The 16,166-nt window shown below is 44.5% G+C and overlaps 1 protein-coding gene across 1 annotated transcript in view; it reads left to right on the top strand.

Annotated features, from left to right (window-relative positions):
* bcl11ab (BCL11 transcription factor A b) overlaps positions 1-14,006 on the top strand; it is a 36,165-nt gene extending 22,159 nt beyond the window's left edge. The window contains exon 3 of the mRNA XM_074685270.1: positions 8,619-14,006. Within this exon, the coding sequence (XP_074541371.1) occupies positions 8,619-10,603 (1,985 nt within the window). The 3' untranslated portion in view covers positions 10,604-14,006. The remainder of the gene's footprint in view (positions 1-8,618) is intronic.
* Positions 14,007-16,166: the final 2,160 nt, after the last annotated feature.

Consider the following 16,166-nt stretch of genomic DNA (forward strand, 5'->3'; position numbering starts at 1 on the left):
CTCCAGGCTCCTATGCATAACGAGCTGCTATGGTTGGCCCAAGCTCACATGCCCTGGTCTTTTCACCCTGAGGTGGTAGGACAGGGTGAAAAATAACTGCATGTTTCAAACAGGCCTTGTTCACTTGTGTCTGAAGGATGGCCCATGCTTGAGAGCTCCTTCAGGCTTCTGCCAGTGTCAAGTACAAAAAACCCAGGTAAACCTTTGTGATTCTTCTCAGTCTTCTTTTTTTCACTGGAGCGCCAATGCTGAGAAATGTAATGTTTTACAGATAAGTACATGTGAAACACCAACGTTTCATCAGGGGCCTTCACTGAGAGATGACAATAAGAGAAATATTTCCAATACCTAGTTTTGACCTCTTTAGTGTTCCTTCCTTGTGGTGCATCCCTGCTGAATATAGTTAGAAGTTACACTTTGGAAAGGTTAAAGAAAGAAAAAGACCTTTGCACACAGGATCGATGGATGGCTTTTAAAATCTGCCAGGTTTTAAACACAGTGATTGAAGGTTTATTTAGGAGTAGCTGGTTTTGGGTCAAAGTTGGTGTCCCCTTGTGCATAAGAATAAGGACTCAAAGAAATTATTTGTATATATGTGTGTGTGAGTATGTGTAAGAGTGTCATAGGCCAAGACTTGAAGAGGTGTGTGCGTTTGTGAAAGGCAGCCTCACTTTACCCTCTCTCAGTGCTGTCATCAGAGCGTGTTGAGGAAATAGCGTGATGGAAGGAGGAGGAACAAAGGAGCATGCAGGCTGCATGAGGGACTGAAAGCGAGAAGAAGAGGGAATGACTCTGTCCTCCAGACAAGCCGAAGTGTTAACACTGACTGAGTCAGTGTGTGAGTGTATGTGTGTGTGTGTGTGTGTGTGTGTGTGTGTGTGTGTGTGTGTGTGTGTGTGTGTGTGTGTGTGTGTGTGTGTGTGTGTGTGTGTGTGTGTGTGTGTGTGAAAATAAGAGAGAAGGAGAGGTTGTGTTTTCGGACTGTCGTCTGCTCAAAGGTACTGCAGGTTTGTGCCTGTAGATGAGGTCTCCAACTCCAACTTCCTTGTTCCAACTTCAGACCCTCCTCCTTTTTTCTTTTATGTCTATTCCTAACTTTTTTTCCTCCATCACTCTATCTTGCTCCTCTCTTTTTAAACAAAGTCATTCATTTAACATATTGGCTCACAAGTGCCACCTCACCCAGTTTCGTTCCTCCTTAACTGCTGTTCTGCTCCACTTTTGATGATCTGTGTGTGGCAGTGTACTAGGTATGCATTATTTAGTGCTATACTCTACCTGTGCATGTACATTTGAAGCACTTCTTCTGATGCATTCTTTATGGGGATAAGTTAAGAACAAACAGGCACTTAATGTTGGTTTAAAGTGGTAAGAAGGATGAAACACATGATAAGGCAACTGTTTTTGCTGCACACAGCGGGTCTTTGTGTGTTTCGTCTTTGATAACGATGACAGAACAATGACAGCATGGACATGTTTTTTTTGAAAGTTCTGAGTATTTCACAGAAATTATGAAGATGCTGTTTTAGATCTGGGGTGATTTCTGAAGTCATGTCTTTGTGGAGTTTAAAAATCGTCTCATTGATCGTCTCTTTGCTGTGATTCGGGGCCTCAGCTTCTTATTTTGGTGACAGAGGAGCAGCAGCTGACTTTGTGGTCTCTGATTTATTTATCTGTAGAGGAGTCAACGTTCGGATTTTAGAGAGTTGTAGAGTGATAAGATTTCAACAGTGTCACTTGAAATCTCCCCGGTCCTCCTCCATGCGGTGTTCGTGCTGTCCTGTCCAGCTCCCTTCATGTCTGCGATGACTGAGGAGAGGGAGAGCTGGGAGGTCAGATACAGGGCCCTGTATGCTCCGGTGAAGCCGAATCGCGTCCTGGCAAATGGTATGCAGGCTCATAACGCGCTCCACTCGTCCAATAGCCAGAGACGAAACAGTTTTGACAGTGTCGAATGCCCTGCCCCGGGGGCCTTATCATCCTCTGCTGCCTGCTTGCCTGCCTGCCTGCCTCCCTCCCCTGTTTCTCTTCTCCTGATGCTATCTATCTGGAGATTTATGCAGAAATGTGCAGCTAGTCGACCTCCCCGGTCCCCCTCCATCCTTTCTGCAGGGACGCCGGCCTGTCACTGAGGCTGAGCTGTGCAGAGGTAGTGAAGCTCGGGCTGTTGGCCTCATGTGTTGCAGAGGCTTTCTTGTCTCTGCACTTCAAACGGAGATGATGCTTGTAAGGAGAGACAGCAGGCGATCTCATATGAATGTTGCAGCCTGTCTTTAAAAAGTAAAGCAGGCAGAAAATGTCCTTGCTTTTGTTTTCTCCTCCATTCTGTGTCAGTTTTTACTCTTCATTTCCTATTCTTCTCCTCCTCTTCAGCTGCAGATTATTGAGACGTAGCTCTCCTTTGACAGAATACTTTCACATATCCCCTCTGAAGTGCTCAGAGACTCTTGGCCCATCAGGGATATTGCCCGACTCCAAAAATACTCCTGTTTGATTAAGTCTTCTTATGTACCTGGATACGTGTGCTTAAACTGACACCGGCAGTTTGCAGTATCTTTGATTCCACTACTTCATTTAATATCGTCTCCATTGAGCGTCAGCTTTTGTTGATGGAGGTTTGATCCTGTGAAGCGGATCCCGACTCAATAAATAATCTCTGCGGATGCTTACATAAGCTATGGTCCATTTAATTAGACTGCTTAAGCTTAGAAGCCCAGAGGTCTTTTCACTGTACCATTAGAGCAGGGATGAGAAACAACAGCGTGCGGCCTCCCACCGCCACTGGTAAGCAGAGAGCAAATAATGATCTGCATCACAGACACGGCTGGCCCGGCCTATTATAAGGTCTGCCGGACCAAACCGCACCCAAGCACGAAGCTGTCCAGCTGGGCTTAGCCAGGGTGGATGAATAGATGGCGAGATGGAGGGATAGAGGGATGGATAGACCGACGGACGGGTGGGTGGACGGTCAGTTCAAACACAGTTCAACTGAGAAAAGATCAAAGGGAGTAAGGTTACACAGGGAAACAGACAGTGTAGAGCGATGCTAATTTTGAAATGATTGTAGACAGTGTGTTACATACTAATGTCCACTCACTCACTCATGCACACATACACACACATTCACAAATCCTTGCATACATGCCCAAAGTGGTCATTCTCACTAGCACGTTAGAAACACTCATGCATGCAAAAGCACATGCATATTAAAACACACTGACTTCCCCAGCGTGCACACACACACACACACATATATAAACACACACATTTGTCTATTGTCTATGGTACATGCATTCGTTGGGCCCTGTGTGGGTGCCATCTGTCCATAATGGTTTCTCAGTGGCTCAGGCGCCTCAGTTCCACTGTTGCTCTTATCATCTTTCAGGAGAAGGAGATGGGGAGAGGAAAGCTAAGAAGTGTGAATGTCTGATTGGAGACAAAGCCACCGCCAACAGATTACTTTATACTGGGCACAGACCCCTTAAGACCACCATGCATCCCTATCTGGAGATCAGCCTCCCCCCCTTTACGCGTTCATGCCAGCTCACCCACTCTCGTCCCAGCCCACCTCTCTGTGCGCCTTAGCACCCGTTCCCTCTTTTCCTGTCTGCCTCTTTCTGTGTTTTTTCACTTTTCAGTGTGTGTGATGTGTGTTGTGGTTAGTGGTCAATTTCCCCCACTTGTGCGATTCTCACACCAGCCAGCTCTGCAGGCCCACATCAGACTAGTTAGAGGCCGGTTCTTTTCCCTGGCTGGCTTTCTGTTTAGTAAACCGTATTTCCAACATCCGGCTTTGTCTCAGGAACAAGTGTTGGTCAAACAAGGCTTTTGTCTGTGGCCAGTGGCTCGGCGCACCACAACCAGTTTGGCTCAGGACAAAGAAGTGAGTGTATGAGCCTAGTTGTGTGTGGTTGTCGCAGAGGATGGAGAAAAAGTGAAAGAAGGAAAGTTGAGGCCTGCCACATGCTCTACCTGGTATTTCAGACTGATAGAGGCAGAGATAAAGCTACAACTGGACTGGATGATACGTGTGAGACACAGTTGTCATGTAAATTAAGCTTAAAGCCCCTCACAATTTATTGTTCTTAATTTCCTGGCACTTCTTCCCACTCAGCTCTCAAAGTCAAGTCAAAGTCAGGAACAACAGAGTGCATTTAGAAAATGCAGAAGGAGTGCTCTAATGGGGGACTTAAGGCCCCCTCTTCTTCCCCACCTTCCTCCTCCTCCACCCATCTTCTCCTGATTCACCCTTCACCTCTGTCCAATCCCTGACTGTGAATACCCTAATGACATAAACAGAGTAGTAATCACATTAACGCCAGTTACGGCTGAGGCACTCTTAAGAGGCACTGTATTGACAACCTTCTGTCTTCCCGAGGCACTCACTCCAACACCTATAAACACTTATGAATATTGGCAAAGACCTTCTATTAGCATAATCACTTTTCAGGTGTGTGAGTGCTCCTGAGCCCAAGCGACTGATAACTTTGGGAAATGGGGGTGACATGCTCTGTCCCCCTGTGCCTCCCTTCTCTGTGCCTTCCTCTTCCTCCTTCTCCTTTTGGAAGCCTTGTGTGCTAATCCTGTTAGCTTGTTCCTCCATTAGCTAAATGACCAATATCAGAGAGAGCTGCGTGGTCACAGCACGAAGGTCTGAGCCCACAACGAGGCTCGGTCAAGGACAAAACAAAAAACACGAAGGCCAAGCCAAGTCTGCTAACTCTTGGATTGATGGCTAGAAAGTTTGAGGCAGTTGTAGGAGTAGATAGATGGTGGGGTTGATGGAGAGATGAACTGAGAGATGAAGTCATTTTCTCCCTTATGCATTACTAATAACATACACCACAGCCATTCTCTAATGGACCACTTCAACCATTTGCTGCTGGAGTAGCTACTGTTAGCATTTAGCTTCTCTAGCTATAATGATCAAAATTAGGATTTCATTACTTTCCTAAGACAACATACCCTTTTATGAATCCTGGTCGAAAGTTTGGTGTAACTCTAAAAAGAGGTAATGATGACATTCAGCTACTTGTTTACAGGACTAGCAAGCCTTCAGTGTTGCTCAAAAAATTTTGTCTGGATCAATAAAGCCTCATCTTATCTTAAGGGAGTCAGTTCCTAACCAAAGGAAATTTTAAGCTTGAAAAGGTTAATTGCTACATGACTGTTCAGAAGTAGCTAGTGGGTTAGCACACATGGCCCAGTGTACCCCAACGCTTTCACCATCAGTTGATAACTAATCAAGAGAAGGCAAAATTAAAAGAAAAAGACTTAACATCTGTACCTAACCTGAAGCATATACCGAGTAACAGTGTTTGAAAAGACCAGGTGACTATGGTGTACCAACCTGCCATGGCAGAATGTCTCTGTCTGTTGCGCTTGTTTCTGGTCCTGTTTGTGTTTTGGTTGACACAGTGATGGGGCGTATAGTGACCGTGTGTGTGTGCAGTGACTGAGGGACACTGTGTGCGTGTGAGACTGGCTCTGGGGGTTGGGTCATTGAACAATAGGGCATGAGCAAAGAGTACATGATGCCTCGGCCTCGTAGACTGTGTGTGTGTGTGTGTGTGTGTTTTGCTTTGTCTGGTCAGCCCTGTTGTCTGGGACGGTGCTGTGAATGTGGTGTCAGCAGCTGCAGGCTGCCATATCTGCTGTTTAAGACGCCATAATTTCCCCGTCGCCCTTGCATCAGTCGGCCTTGTGCTTTTTCGCCTGATCCCAGGATCATATTGCTGCTTGATAGCAGCGTCCGTAAGACACTATAATAGTATCCGTCTGCTTTGTGTTGCAACGTGCTGAAACTGCTTTGAAGGAGCTGTTAACCCCCTTCTCTTCCTCTGCGCTTGGCCTCTTAAGTTCTTTATATTTCTCAATTTTCATGATTATCTTTCTTTCACTTTTCTGCCCCTGATCCCTCTGCCCGCTCTCACTTCTCCTATGTGCTCTATGCTTTCTCCCCCCCAAAGTCCCTTCTTTCAGCTCTGCCATGAAATGGCAGCTAAGGGGTTGTCAGTGTGGTTTCTCCTCTCTGCTGATCCTATTTCAAAGGGACCTGGAGATCCAGCATTAGCCCGTGCAGCTCTCCTGCTCTGCAGTCCTAACTCTCCCCAGACCAAGAGTTAGAGTAAGGAAAGAAACAAATGCAGAGTGAGAAGGAGCTCTCCTTTATTCTACCAAAGGACACACTCATTTATAAGATTGTCCTAACTCTCTTATACATCTCTTGGCTTTTCTTACCAGCAAAAGAAAGGAAAACCTTCAAGGCCACCAAACACCATGTCAGAATATCTCCTCGTCCTAAGAAACTGTCCTCCATCCCTTTAAGTACAGCTATTAAACAAGCCTAGTCTTATTTGTATGTCTTCTATGCATGGGTTGTGAGTCTCAACATGTGCTGGTCTGGCTTTTTGGTGTCCATCAATATGTCCACCGCCTGCATGGAAATAATAACTGTTGTCACCGTGTGCAGTATATAGTTTCTCCGTCAGTGGGTGTGTGATTGCAAAGCAGAGGACAAAATGTTTTTGCCACATAAGGAACTGAATTGACGACCAGCTTTAAAGTGCAGTGTTGTGGCTTTGTGTTCTTAAAATCTGGGTTGGTTGTCATTCAGAATGTCCTCTTCATGGCACTCGTCTCCCTGCTTCACAACCTTCATCTTTTCCCGCATCCTTCCTTCAATTCCATGATCTCTCAGTGCTTTCTTTCCTCTGACGGACACGGCTGTGTCTCTGGGGAAGAGACTACTTACTAGCTAGCCTCTCCCCTCCCTTTCTTGTCCCTTAAAATCACAGAAAATTTAATCCATTATCCTCTTGGTGCATATGCACTCTTTGCTCACACATTAAAACAGGGATGAGGAAGTGTGTATGAGCTGCATATCAAAGCAGAGTGAATGGAAGAGGCCAGGTTATTGCAACTGTTTTACGAGTGATTTGGGGGTTTCTATTTAAAGCCATAAAACACACATAATCAGAAAACATACATACACCCTGAGCCAATGTAATGGGCACATTTTATTTGTGCTTATAAGAGAGGAAGCAAAAAACGTGTATAGGCAAATGGCTTTTTTATGATGGAAAAATTCCATAGTGGGTCAAAGCCCCTCGCAGGTGGCAGCAATTAACTGTAATTCTTGCAGATTGTAATGATCCATAATTTACCAGTATACCCCCCTTCCAACTCTTTTCAGTCAAGAGAAAAAGGTTTGCATGGAGGTTTGATTGGGTGCACATTTATGCCGTGTTCTGCTCTTTAAGTGAGATTGTTCAGAGGGGGCCGTGGTGGACACATGAGATAGAAAGTAGAGCCACACAACATCCGACTGTTCCATCCGTCGCTCGTGCTTTGCTCTCACACACGCACACTCTCACACACACACACACACACACACACACACACACACACACACACACACACACACACACACACACACACACACACACACACACACACACACACATTGTCTTCCTCTGCCTTGTTTTCCCTCTTTAACACAGTATGGCCATGGTTATGGGTTCAATGTCTGCAAATGACTTCAGAAAAATACCCTCCAGTGAAAAAACGAAAAAAAGAAGAAGAAAGGATAAGAAAGCTAAAAGATGAAAGTGGGAGCACATTTGCAAGTAGCGGATGCTTCTTATTTTGCATATCTCTCACTTCTGCTTTCCCTTTCTTCTCCTTTTCTTTTCACCTGAGAGGATTTAAATAAATCCATAAAGCATGAAATATCAGAAATAGAAAAGTAATGCATGAAATGCATTTTCATAGGAGCCTCCCCGCCCACACAGACACAAACACAATTTCCTCCTTTGCTTCTTTTAACTGTGAATGTGTGTTTTTATGTGATAAACGCCAGTACAATTTATTAATGTGTGACCTCTTATTTGTTTATAACATTAATATGCAGCATCAGATTCATGTCCCACTTTAGCTCAGGGAATTCTGTAAACATGGTATTGGAGGGGGATGAATGTGTTTAACGAGATTAGGCGTGCATTGTCAGGCAAATCTCCGGTCAATGTGCAACTGCTATTGAAAGTCAATTATTGTTTCAAATATTCCAGTGCCTTCTCAACTGTGTAAATTGTGTATTTGCTGGCTGAGTAATCTCTCATTATGGAATCATTTATTCCTTTGTCAAGTGTCATCCCAGTGGAATAAAAAACTGTTTCAATAAAATCATAAGGCATACTATGTTTATTTATTTTTAACTCTGCTCATTGGGAAATTACATCTTGTATAAAAAAATCAATTTACAGTGTTCAGCTTTTTTAAAGATCAGCTAAATCTAAAAATGAGTTTGTTGCACCATTGGAAAGTGTTTTAGATCTTCTTATCCAAGCATTCATTTTAGCCAAAAATGATAATTTAATGTAATTTGGTAAGATTTCCTGGTTTGTTTACAAAGGGAGAAAGCTACTTTCCCTTTTCTTTTATCACTCAACATTTGTTGACAGATTTTAAATGAATTGAAATGTTTGGTTTTATTTCAATAATTTTTTGATATTGGGCTCTAGTAAATTGGTAATCTGATTTGTTTTTTAATCTGAGTCTCTTGTAATATTAGAACAGTTTAATTAAAACGTTTGCCTCTTTTTTGTACCTTTTTGCAGATAAAGATGAGCCCAGCAGCTACACCTGCACCACCTGTAAGCAGCCTTTCACCAGTGCCTGGTTCCTGCTCCAGCATGCCCAGAACACCCACGGGTTCCGCATCTACCTGGAAAGTGAACCCGGCAGCCCGCTCACTCCTCGTGTGGCTGCAGCCCCTGGCATGGGAGGGGACTGTGCCTCATCCCAGCCTCCTCTCCATGCGGTCCATCTTGCTGACGGTAGTCCTTACAGCCTCCTGAGGATGCCAGGCTCCGGTTCTGGTCGGGATTCAGCATCCACACCTCGTGAGGGTCGCTACCCCCGAACCCCACCGCTATTCAGCCCACCACCACGTCACCACCTCAGTCCTGATGACCTTGCCCTGGCAACCCACCACCCCAGCGCCTTTGACAGGGTGATGAGGCTCAACTCAGTGCCACTCGAAGCCCCTCCCAGCATGGACTTCTCTCGGCGTCTACGTGAGCTGGCTGGAAATGCAACCGGGGCTTCCCCTCCTCTTTCCCCCAACAGGCCCAGCCCTATGCAAAGGCTGCTGCAGCCATTTCAGCCAGGTTCAAAGCCTCCGTTTTCAGCTACACCTCCCCTCTCCACTTCCCAGTCACCCTCTGGTGCACGATCCACCCCCAATACTATATCCAACACGGTACAACCGAGCACTCCTCTCAAGGCAAAGTCTTGTGAGTTCTGCGGGAAGACTTTCAAGTTCCAGAGCAACCTAATAGTTCACCGGCGTAGCCACACTGGGGAAAAGCCATTCAAATGCCACCTCTGTAACCATGCCTGCACCCAAGCCAGCAAACTAAAACGACACATGAAGACGCACTGTCAGAACAAGTCCTCTGTGGTGAATGCCAAGTCAGACGATGGCCTCTCCACTGCTAGCTCCCCCGAACCTGGTACAAGTGAACTGATGGGCAGTGCCACAGATGCTCTTAAGTCAGTGGTGGCCAAATTTAAGAGTGAAAACAATGGCCTAATGTCTGAAAATGGAGAGGAGGATGAGGAGGAAGAGGAGGAAGAAGAAGAGGAGGAAGAGGAGGAGGAGGAGGAAGAAGAGGAGGAAGAGGAAGATGGAGAAGAGGAGGAAATGGACAGCAAGCCTGGAGTAGAAGAGGATGGAAAAAATGACTATCGTTTTAGCCTCCGATTAGAAGGGGCTCGTCACCACCAGAACAGTGATGCACTGCACCCGCACCACCGAAGCTTGTCCAGGGACCAGGGTGATGAAGAATCAGCCATGGACCCAGACCAAGCACTTGATGGAACCACTAACACGGTCAACGGCCTTGGCCCTCTATCATCTGACAGTCTGTCAAGGAAGCTGCTGGGTGGAGGAGTCAGTCCTGGCTCCCTCAGTCCTCTGTCCAAGCGCATCAAGGTGGAGAAGGACCTGGACCCGCCCATGCCCACCATCCCGAACACAGAGAACGTTTACTCCCAGTGGCTTGCTGGTTATGCTGCCTCACGACAACTCAAGGACCCCTTCATCACCTTCACAGGTGGGGATTCCAGACAATCGCCCTTTGCCTCCTCATCTGAGCACTCTTCAGAAAATGGCAGCTTGCGCTTCTCCACTCCGCCCGGCGAGCTGGACGGGGAACGGGCTGCCTCAGGACGCAGCGGAACCGGCAGTGGGGCCAGCACTCCCCATGGCGGCAGTGGAAATGGCCGGCCGAACTCTAAAGACGGCCGACGCAGTGACACTTGTGAGTATTGCGGCAAGGTGTTCAAGAACTGCAGCAACTTGACAGTGCACAGACGCAGCCACACAGGGGAGCGGCCCTACAAGTGTGAGCTGTGCAGCTACGCCTGCGCCCAGAGCTCAAAGCTCACCCGCCACATGAAGACCCATGGACAGATGGGTAAGGACGTGTACAAATGTGAAATCTGCCACATGCCTTTCAGTGTATACAGCACTCTGGAGAAACACATGAAGAAGTGGCACAGTGACCGCCCTCTGGCTAATGACATTAAGACTGAGTAGTCAAAGAGCAGCATGCTGGCAACTCTCTCTCAGCTCCCCCGGCTAAAAAGTGACCCTGGTTAACTAGCCACTAAGTAAGGGGAAAGGACGACAGGGTTAGACACCAGTACATGGTACAGCCCTGTTTTCATCCCTTTCTGGAAAAAGCTGAATGCATGATCCATCATTGGGGCAATATATTGCATCAAGTGCAGAACTTTTTGAGCCTTTCTATTGTGCAATAATTTACACGTTTTGTATTTTTTTGTAACTGGACAGCATGCTTGGTTTGATTTGGCTACATAGAGAAAAAATGTCCTAGGCTGGTGGGTTTGGTTGTACATGTGTTGCTGTTTATATTCAGTTTTCTTCAACATAACAAAAGTTAGAGATGAGATTCATTGCTGCATACAGTACATACTGTTTTACATATCATGTACAGTTTTTGTGTTCAAACAAAGTGGACAGCGTCATTATATCAAAACATCAAGACAAGCAGGGTCACACTTAAAACTGATCTTTCTGAAAGATTTTCCATGCAAGATTGAAATAAGAGTTATTATATATATGTATATGAAAATTTGGCTGCCTATGAAATGCTAGGCACTAGCGCCATTGAATATTCCTTTGACAAACAGCAATGAAATTAACAATATGGTGTGAAATGACAACATGAGTGCCTTGGATATTTTACCTGCATTAGTTAATCCTCCTTCTTACTATAAGCTCGGAGTGTCAGCTGTACAATTTACAGGACATTTTGTGCACATGTGGAACAAGCAGGTCCTTGCATCAAGCACCTGTCCGACCCTGTTGTTTTGTGACTTAGCCGAGTGTCAGGAACCAGCTGAAAGAAAAACAGAAAAAAGAGTACGTGAACCTCTGGTAAATCATTTATCTGCCTGACTCATGTATATTATTATTCTTCAGATTATGATTCTGTTTACTGGCATGCTACATGCTAAAAAGGAGTAGAAGTTTGGTTTGTAGACTTTTGGTTTAGGTGTTTATCTTTCCTGGTACATGTGTCTGACGAGTTGTTTTAACCAACGTAAAGCTCTTAATTTTCCAGAGTGTTTGTTTTCTTTGAAAATTAAAAGTTCACAGGTTTCTTTGTAAGTAGCACAGAGTTATGTTTCTTCAGTGTCAGCAGGCAGACAGTGTAGCCAGCAGCCATTGGAAGACCACAGAGTGGGTTTTTAGTTGCTCTAAGTCAGACAGATTTTGGGTGGTGGGGGGTTCGGGTGGGTGTCTAAGGGTTAGGGTGGTTGAGGTTCAGGGTAGCGGGTGGGGAGTGGGTTAACCAGGTGTCTCTACAATTCAAATGTTTATGTCCCTATAGCGCTTAATCTCTTTACTGCGTTAGATCTTAGTAAGCATTCAGTAATCTGAAACCCTTTTCTTTCACTCACATTGGAAACGATCTTCACTGGAGATCGAAATCAGAAGTCAAGGTTATTTTAGGTTTTTGATCAAATGACCCCTTCCCCACAAGGCTTCTAGGAGTCCAATTTTTCCCACGATAATGTTTTTTTCTTTCAGTTATCACGCTAGATCTCATTGTGGTAGTTTGTTTTTATCTCCATCCCCCGTCATTGTTAATATAGCACTTGTCACTCTGCCTTGGATTCTGTATCTGTCTCTCTAATCGGAGATACAGGCGGTTGAGTATAAAATGAGGACCGGATTTCAGGTCCGGGACTACTTACGTGCACTGTTCAATTTTCCCAGTTTACAGTCGGACGCTCAAGGGAAAACTTGCTCTTATGCTGACAGGTTGGTGTGGTGTCAATGCTTTGCATTAAAAATGAAAAAAAAAAGAAGATGAAAAAAAATAAAAACTAGAATCTGTTGCCAGCCATGTCTCCTCCTCAGAGCTCTGCATCAGTTCAGCTCTTTGGGGTATCAACGCAGGAACCGCCATAGAAACATCCTGCCTCTTAAATATGCTACTCACTTCAAAAAGATACAACTTTACAAATTTGATTTTTAAACTTAAGTAAACTGTTGAGTAACACTTCAGTATCTTTAGGGGAGAACATTATTTAAATTTTGTTTCATTTTTTAATGTTTTTATTTTTGTTTCTCTTTCTGTCTTGGTGACATCTGGGACTTGATCACTATGTAATGAATTGTAATGAACATGTTTCTCATCTTTTTTGCCTTTACTATACACAAGTCTTCAGGTTGAACAAAAAGTTTGCATTGGGGAGAGATTTATGATATATGAATATATAAAGAGAACTTAAAACACATAGGAAAATGCACATACATGTAAGTTCCTATGTTCAAAACACATTTATGGTCTACTTTTTTCCTGTATTTAGAATGGTATTTGAAATTAATGTTCACTTAGTGTAGGCACTTATAGTATTTATGTTGAAGCCTGTATTTTTAACTGTTTTGCCTGTACTCTTTAAAGGTTTCAATGTACCCTTTTTTTCTGTAGTGAAAAAAAATCCCAACAAGCTGCCACCGTATATTTTCTTAATTTGGCAGGATAATATAGTGTGAATAATTTGTATGCTTGAAAATAAGTATGTTTTTGAAAAAGAAAATGTTGTGGTGTTCCCCATGGGTGAGAGGTCATGTGATGGCCTTTTCAGGCAGTCCCGCTGGTGTGGCCACAATGAGGTAAAAACAGGTGGTTGTACATATCTTTTTAGTTTGTTTTATATATTTTTCTCTCCTGCCATTTTATATGCAGTAATACAAGCTATTGTTGGGTTTTTTCGGTAGCCAACTTTTTAATGTCCTTGAACATGTACCACCTGATAAACATTCCAGCCGTTTTTTAAAGAGACCTTTTGTCATATTCAATCAATCCAACGTCAATCTGAAAAAAAAAGCATTTCTTTTTCTGTATCTTTTGTTACTTCAAATTAATTTTCAGTTTTTTCATTGCCAAAAAAACCATGGTGCTTTATAATTTAAATATGGTACATCTCATATGCAAGGCATATTCTAAACACATGAAAATCAAAGAAAGGAAACTGTTTGGTACATGTCATCAATGCTGTTAGGATTGAGGTACATTTAAATTTTCTGCCTGATTTCATCCTGTGTTCTGTATTTACTCTTGAGCTATTTGTTCTGAACTGAACTTGAAGTTGACCGGCTGCATTGGTCAACATTATTTATTATGACTATACACACACAGACACACACAGACACACATGCTCTGTTCAGAACAGAGTCACAGAAAAACAGATGAGTCCAGTTTTCTCCCTCCTGATGAATTGTGATGGCTTCAGTTGTGCTGTTTGATGACCAAAGGTCATTGACCGACATTCATGATTTCTTGCTCGACTTACAGATTTTATTGTTGATATTTTTCAGTTATGGAGATGCCACTCTATTTTCAGCTGTTGTCTGCATTATTCTCTTCACTCAGCCATTTTGTCTTGAAAAAAATAAAAAGTATTGCATACATATCTGAATCTGTTTGTTTATTCTTACTCACTCTGCCACATGTCTTAGTGTTTTTGAGGATGTTCCCCACATTGGTTCCCTGGCTCAGCTTGAGTCATCCGTCGTGGGGGGTGGAGGTTTACCACCAGATCTCTGGACTTTGGCCTTGTCAAAGAAGTGTCTGCTTTATATCTCCGGCAACCTTCCCATCTTTCTCGCTCCTTCTCCCTGCCCCCTTGCTCCCTCATTTTCTCTTACCCCACCACACTTACTGCCTTTGCTCTGTTTATGTTTCCCCTCTTCTGCATCATGTCTCCTTCCTTTCTTTTTTTTTTTTTTTTTTTAACGCTGCAGCTAACTTTACATAATCTGATATTTTACAATCTCTTTCTTTTTCTGTTCCCCGTCTCGGTTTCTTCCTCTCCCCACTGAAGCACTGGAGGGCAACGTGACAGACTAATCGCTCTCCTTGTCCGAGCCCGGCGCTGTTTGCCTAGCAGGGCCAGATTAAAGTTCACAGATAGAGAGAGGTTCCTGCTCAGGCCAGGTGTTGACAGTTAAGATAAAGCAGAGTTGCAAGGAAGTGGGGGTGGTAGGGTGGGTGTTAGGAGCCAGGAATTGTAAGGCTGTGTGTGTGTGTGTGTGTTCCTCTGCATATACACACTTTTACCGTTCAGGGGGTGGGGGGTTGGGGGTGGGGTCAGCCCCCTCCCCCCTTCTCTTGTCTCCGATCTCTCAAGTTCAATGTCAAGAGAGCAACAATGCTCTGGCCCACAAATCCCGCCACCAAACAACCCGTGCATAGCAGACATAGTTTTCCCATAGCAGACTCCGAGCCCTTGCCTACCATCTCGACCCCCCCTCCTCTTATTCCTTGTGTAGACATATGTCCTTAACTCGTAAAGGCAACAGTCTCAGCCCTCGCACTGAAAGGAGGGATTTCCAAAAGTTTGTCATGCAGTGAATAGCCCCTGTAGGTCTGTTTGAACAGTTCCTACATCAAACTTGTTTTTCATTTGTCAAAGAAGACATGAATAGAAATGAAAAAAAAAGGATATTTTTATTTCATTGCATTCTGCCAAGCCTTAAGGGCTGTACTGGCTCTCTGTCGAAGGGTAAAAATCTATTTGATCATTGTGCTAATCAAAAGTAGCTCATAAACACTCCTGAAGAGATAAAGATTCCCTCCTCCTCCCTCGTTTTGCTTTTCCTCCCCTCCTTCACCTCTCTCTCTGTCCTGACTTGTCTGTGTGTTTAAGCAGAGAGGCCTCTCAGGCATAGCTGGGGAAATCCTGTCCAGGAGAGAGTCGCAGTGTTGAATCGACTCTCTAATCCTCCTAATATGCCACTTCTCCCTGTTTGCTCCCTCGATTTTCCCGCCTTCTTATCCATCTCTCTGTCTCCGTCAACACTCTGAATGTTATCCTTCTTTCCCCCTCATCACTCTTTAGTTTCGTTTCGTGTGCTCACTCCTTTGCTATTTTTCTTTGTCCACTTCTCTTCCTCTCGTTCTTGCCTCTGTTTCAGGCTCATTTTTTTCTTGGGTCCGAGCCCATCTTACGAGTGTCAGTGAGCAGAGGAAAGCTGAAGAGCAGAGATGGAGAGGCAGACTGCAGCTGTGCAGTGCTGCAGTGAAGAGGGGGCCTCGTCCGGGCTCCTTGGAACAATATAAAAGCACTAATCACCCAAGACAGCTGACACCCAGTGCCTCACACATACACACTGAGCCTCACACACACACACACACACACACACACACACACACTCTCACACACACACAAAGATCTGAGGATTGCCAGTATAGGGTAAAAGGAGAAGAGCTCTGCCCAGACAAGACTTACAGGTCTGGCTCGGCTGGAAAACAAAGTCTGTGTTTTGTCTAAGGGGCAGCAATGCTCGGGGGCTCAAAGTGCCTTACCCACAAATACACACACACATTGTGGCTATACATACACACACTCATACTTATTGCTACAAGACATAAATGAAAAGTTAAAAGGCAGTAAAGCACACACGGAGGTATACAGGAGAACTTCCCCACATGCACTTTTGCACGCAGACACAGAATCAAACACACATGCCAGTGCTGGAACACAAACCACATAATGGACTGGGTGCATGAACACACACACATGCACGCACACACACACACACACACACACACACACACACA

This window comes from Halichoeres trimaculatus, unplaced genomic scaffold, assembly GCF_033239565.1.
Source record: "Halichoeres trimaculatus isolate MK-OKI-2021-1 unplaced genomic scaffold, fHalTri1.1 fHalTri1_scaffold_2, whole genome shotgun sequence".
NCBI classification, from domain to species: domain Eukaryota; kingdom Metazoa; phylum Chordata; class Actinopteri; order Labriformes; family Labridae; genus Halichoeres; species Halichoeres trimaculatus.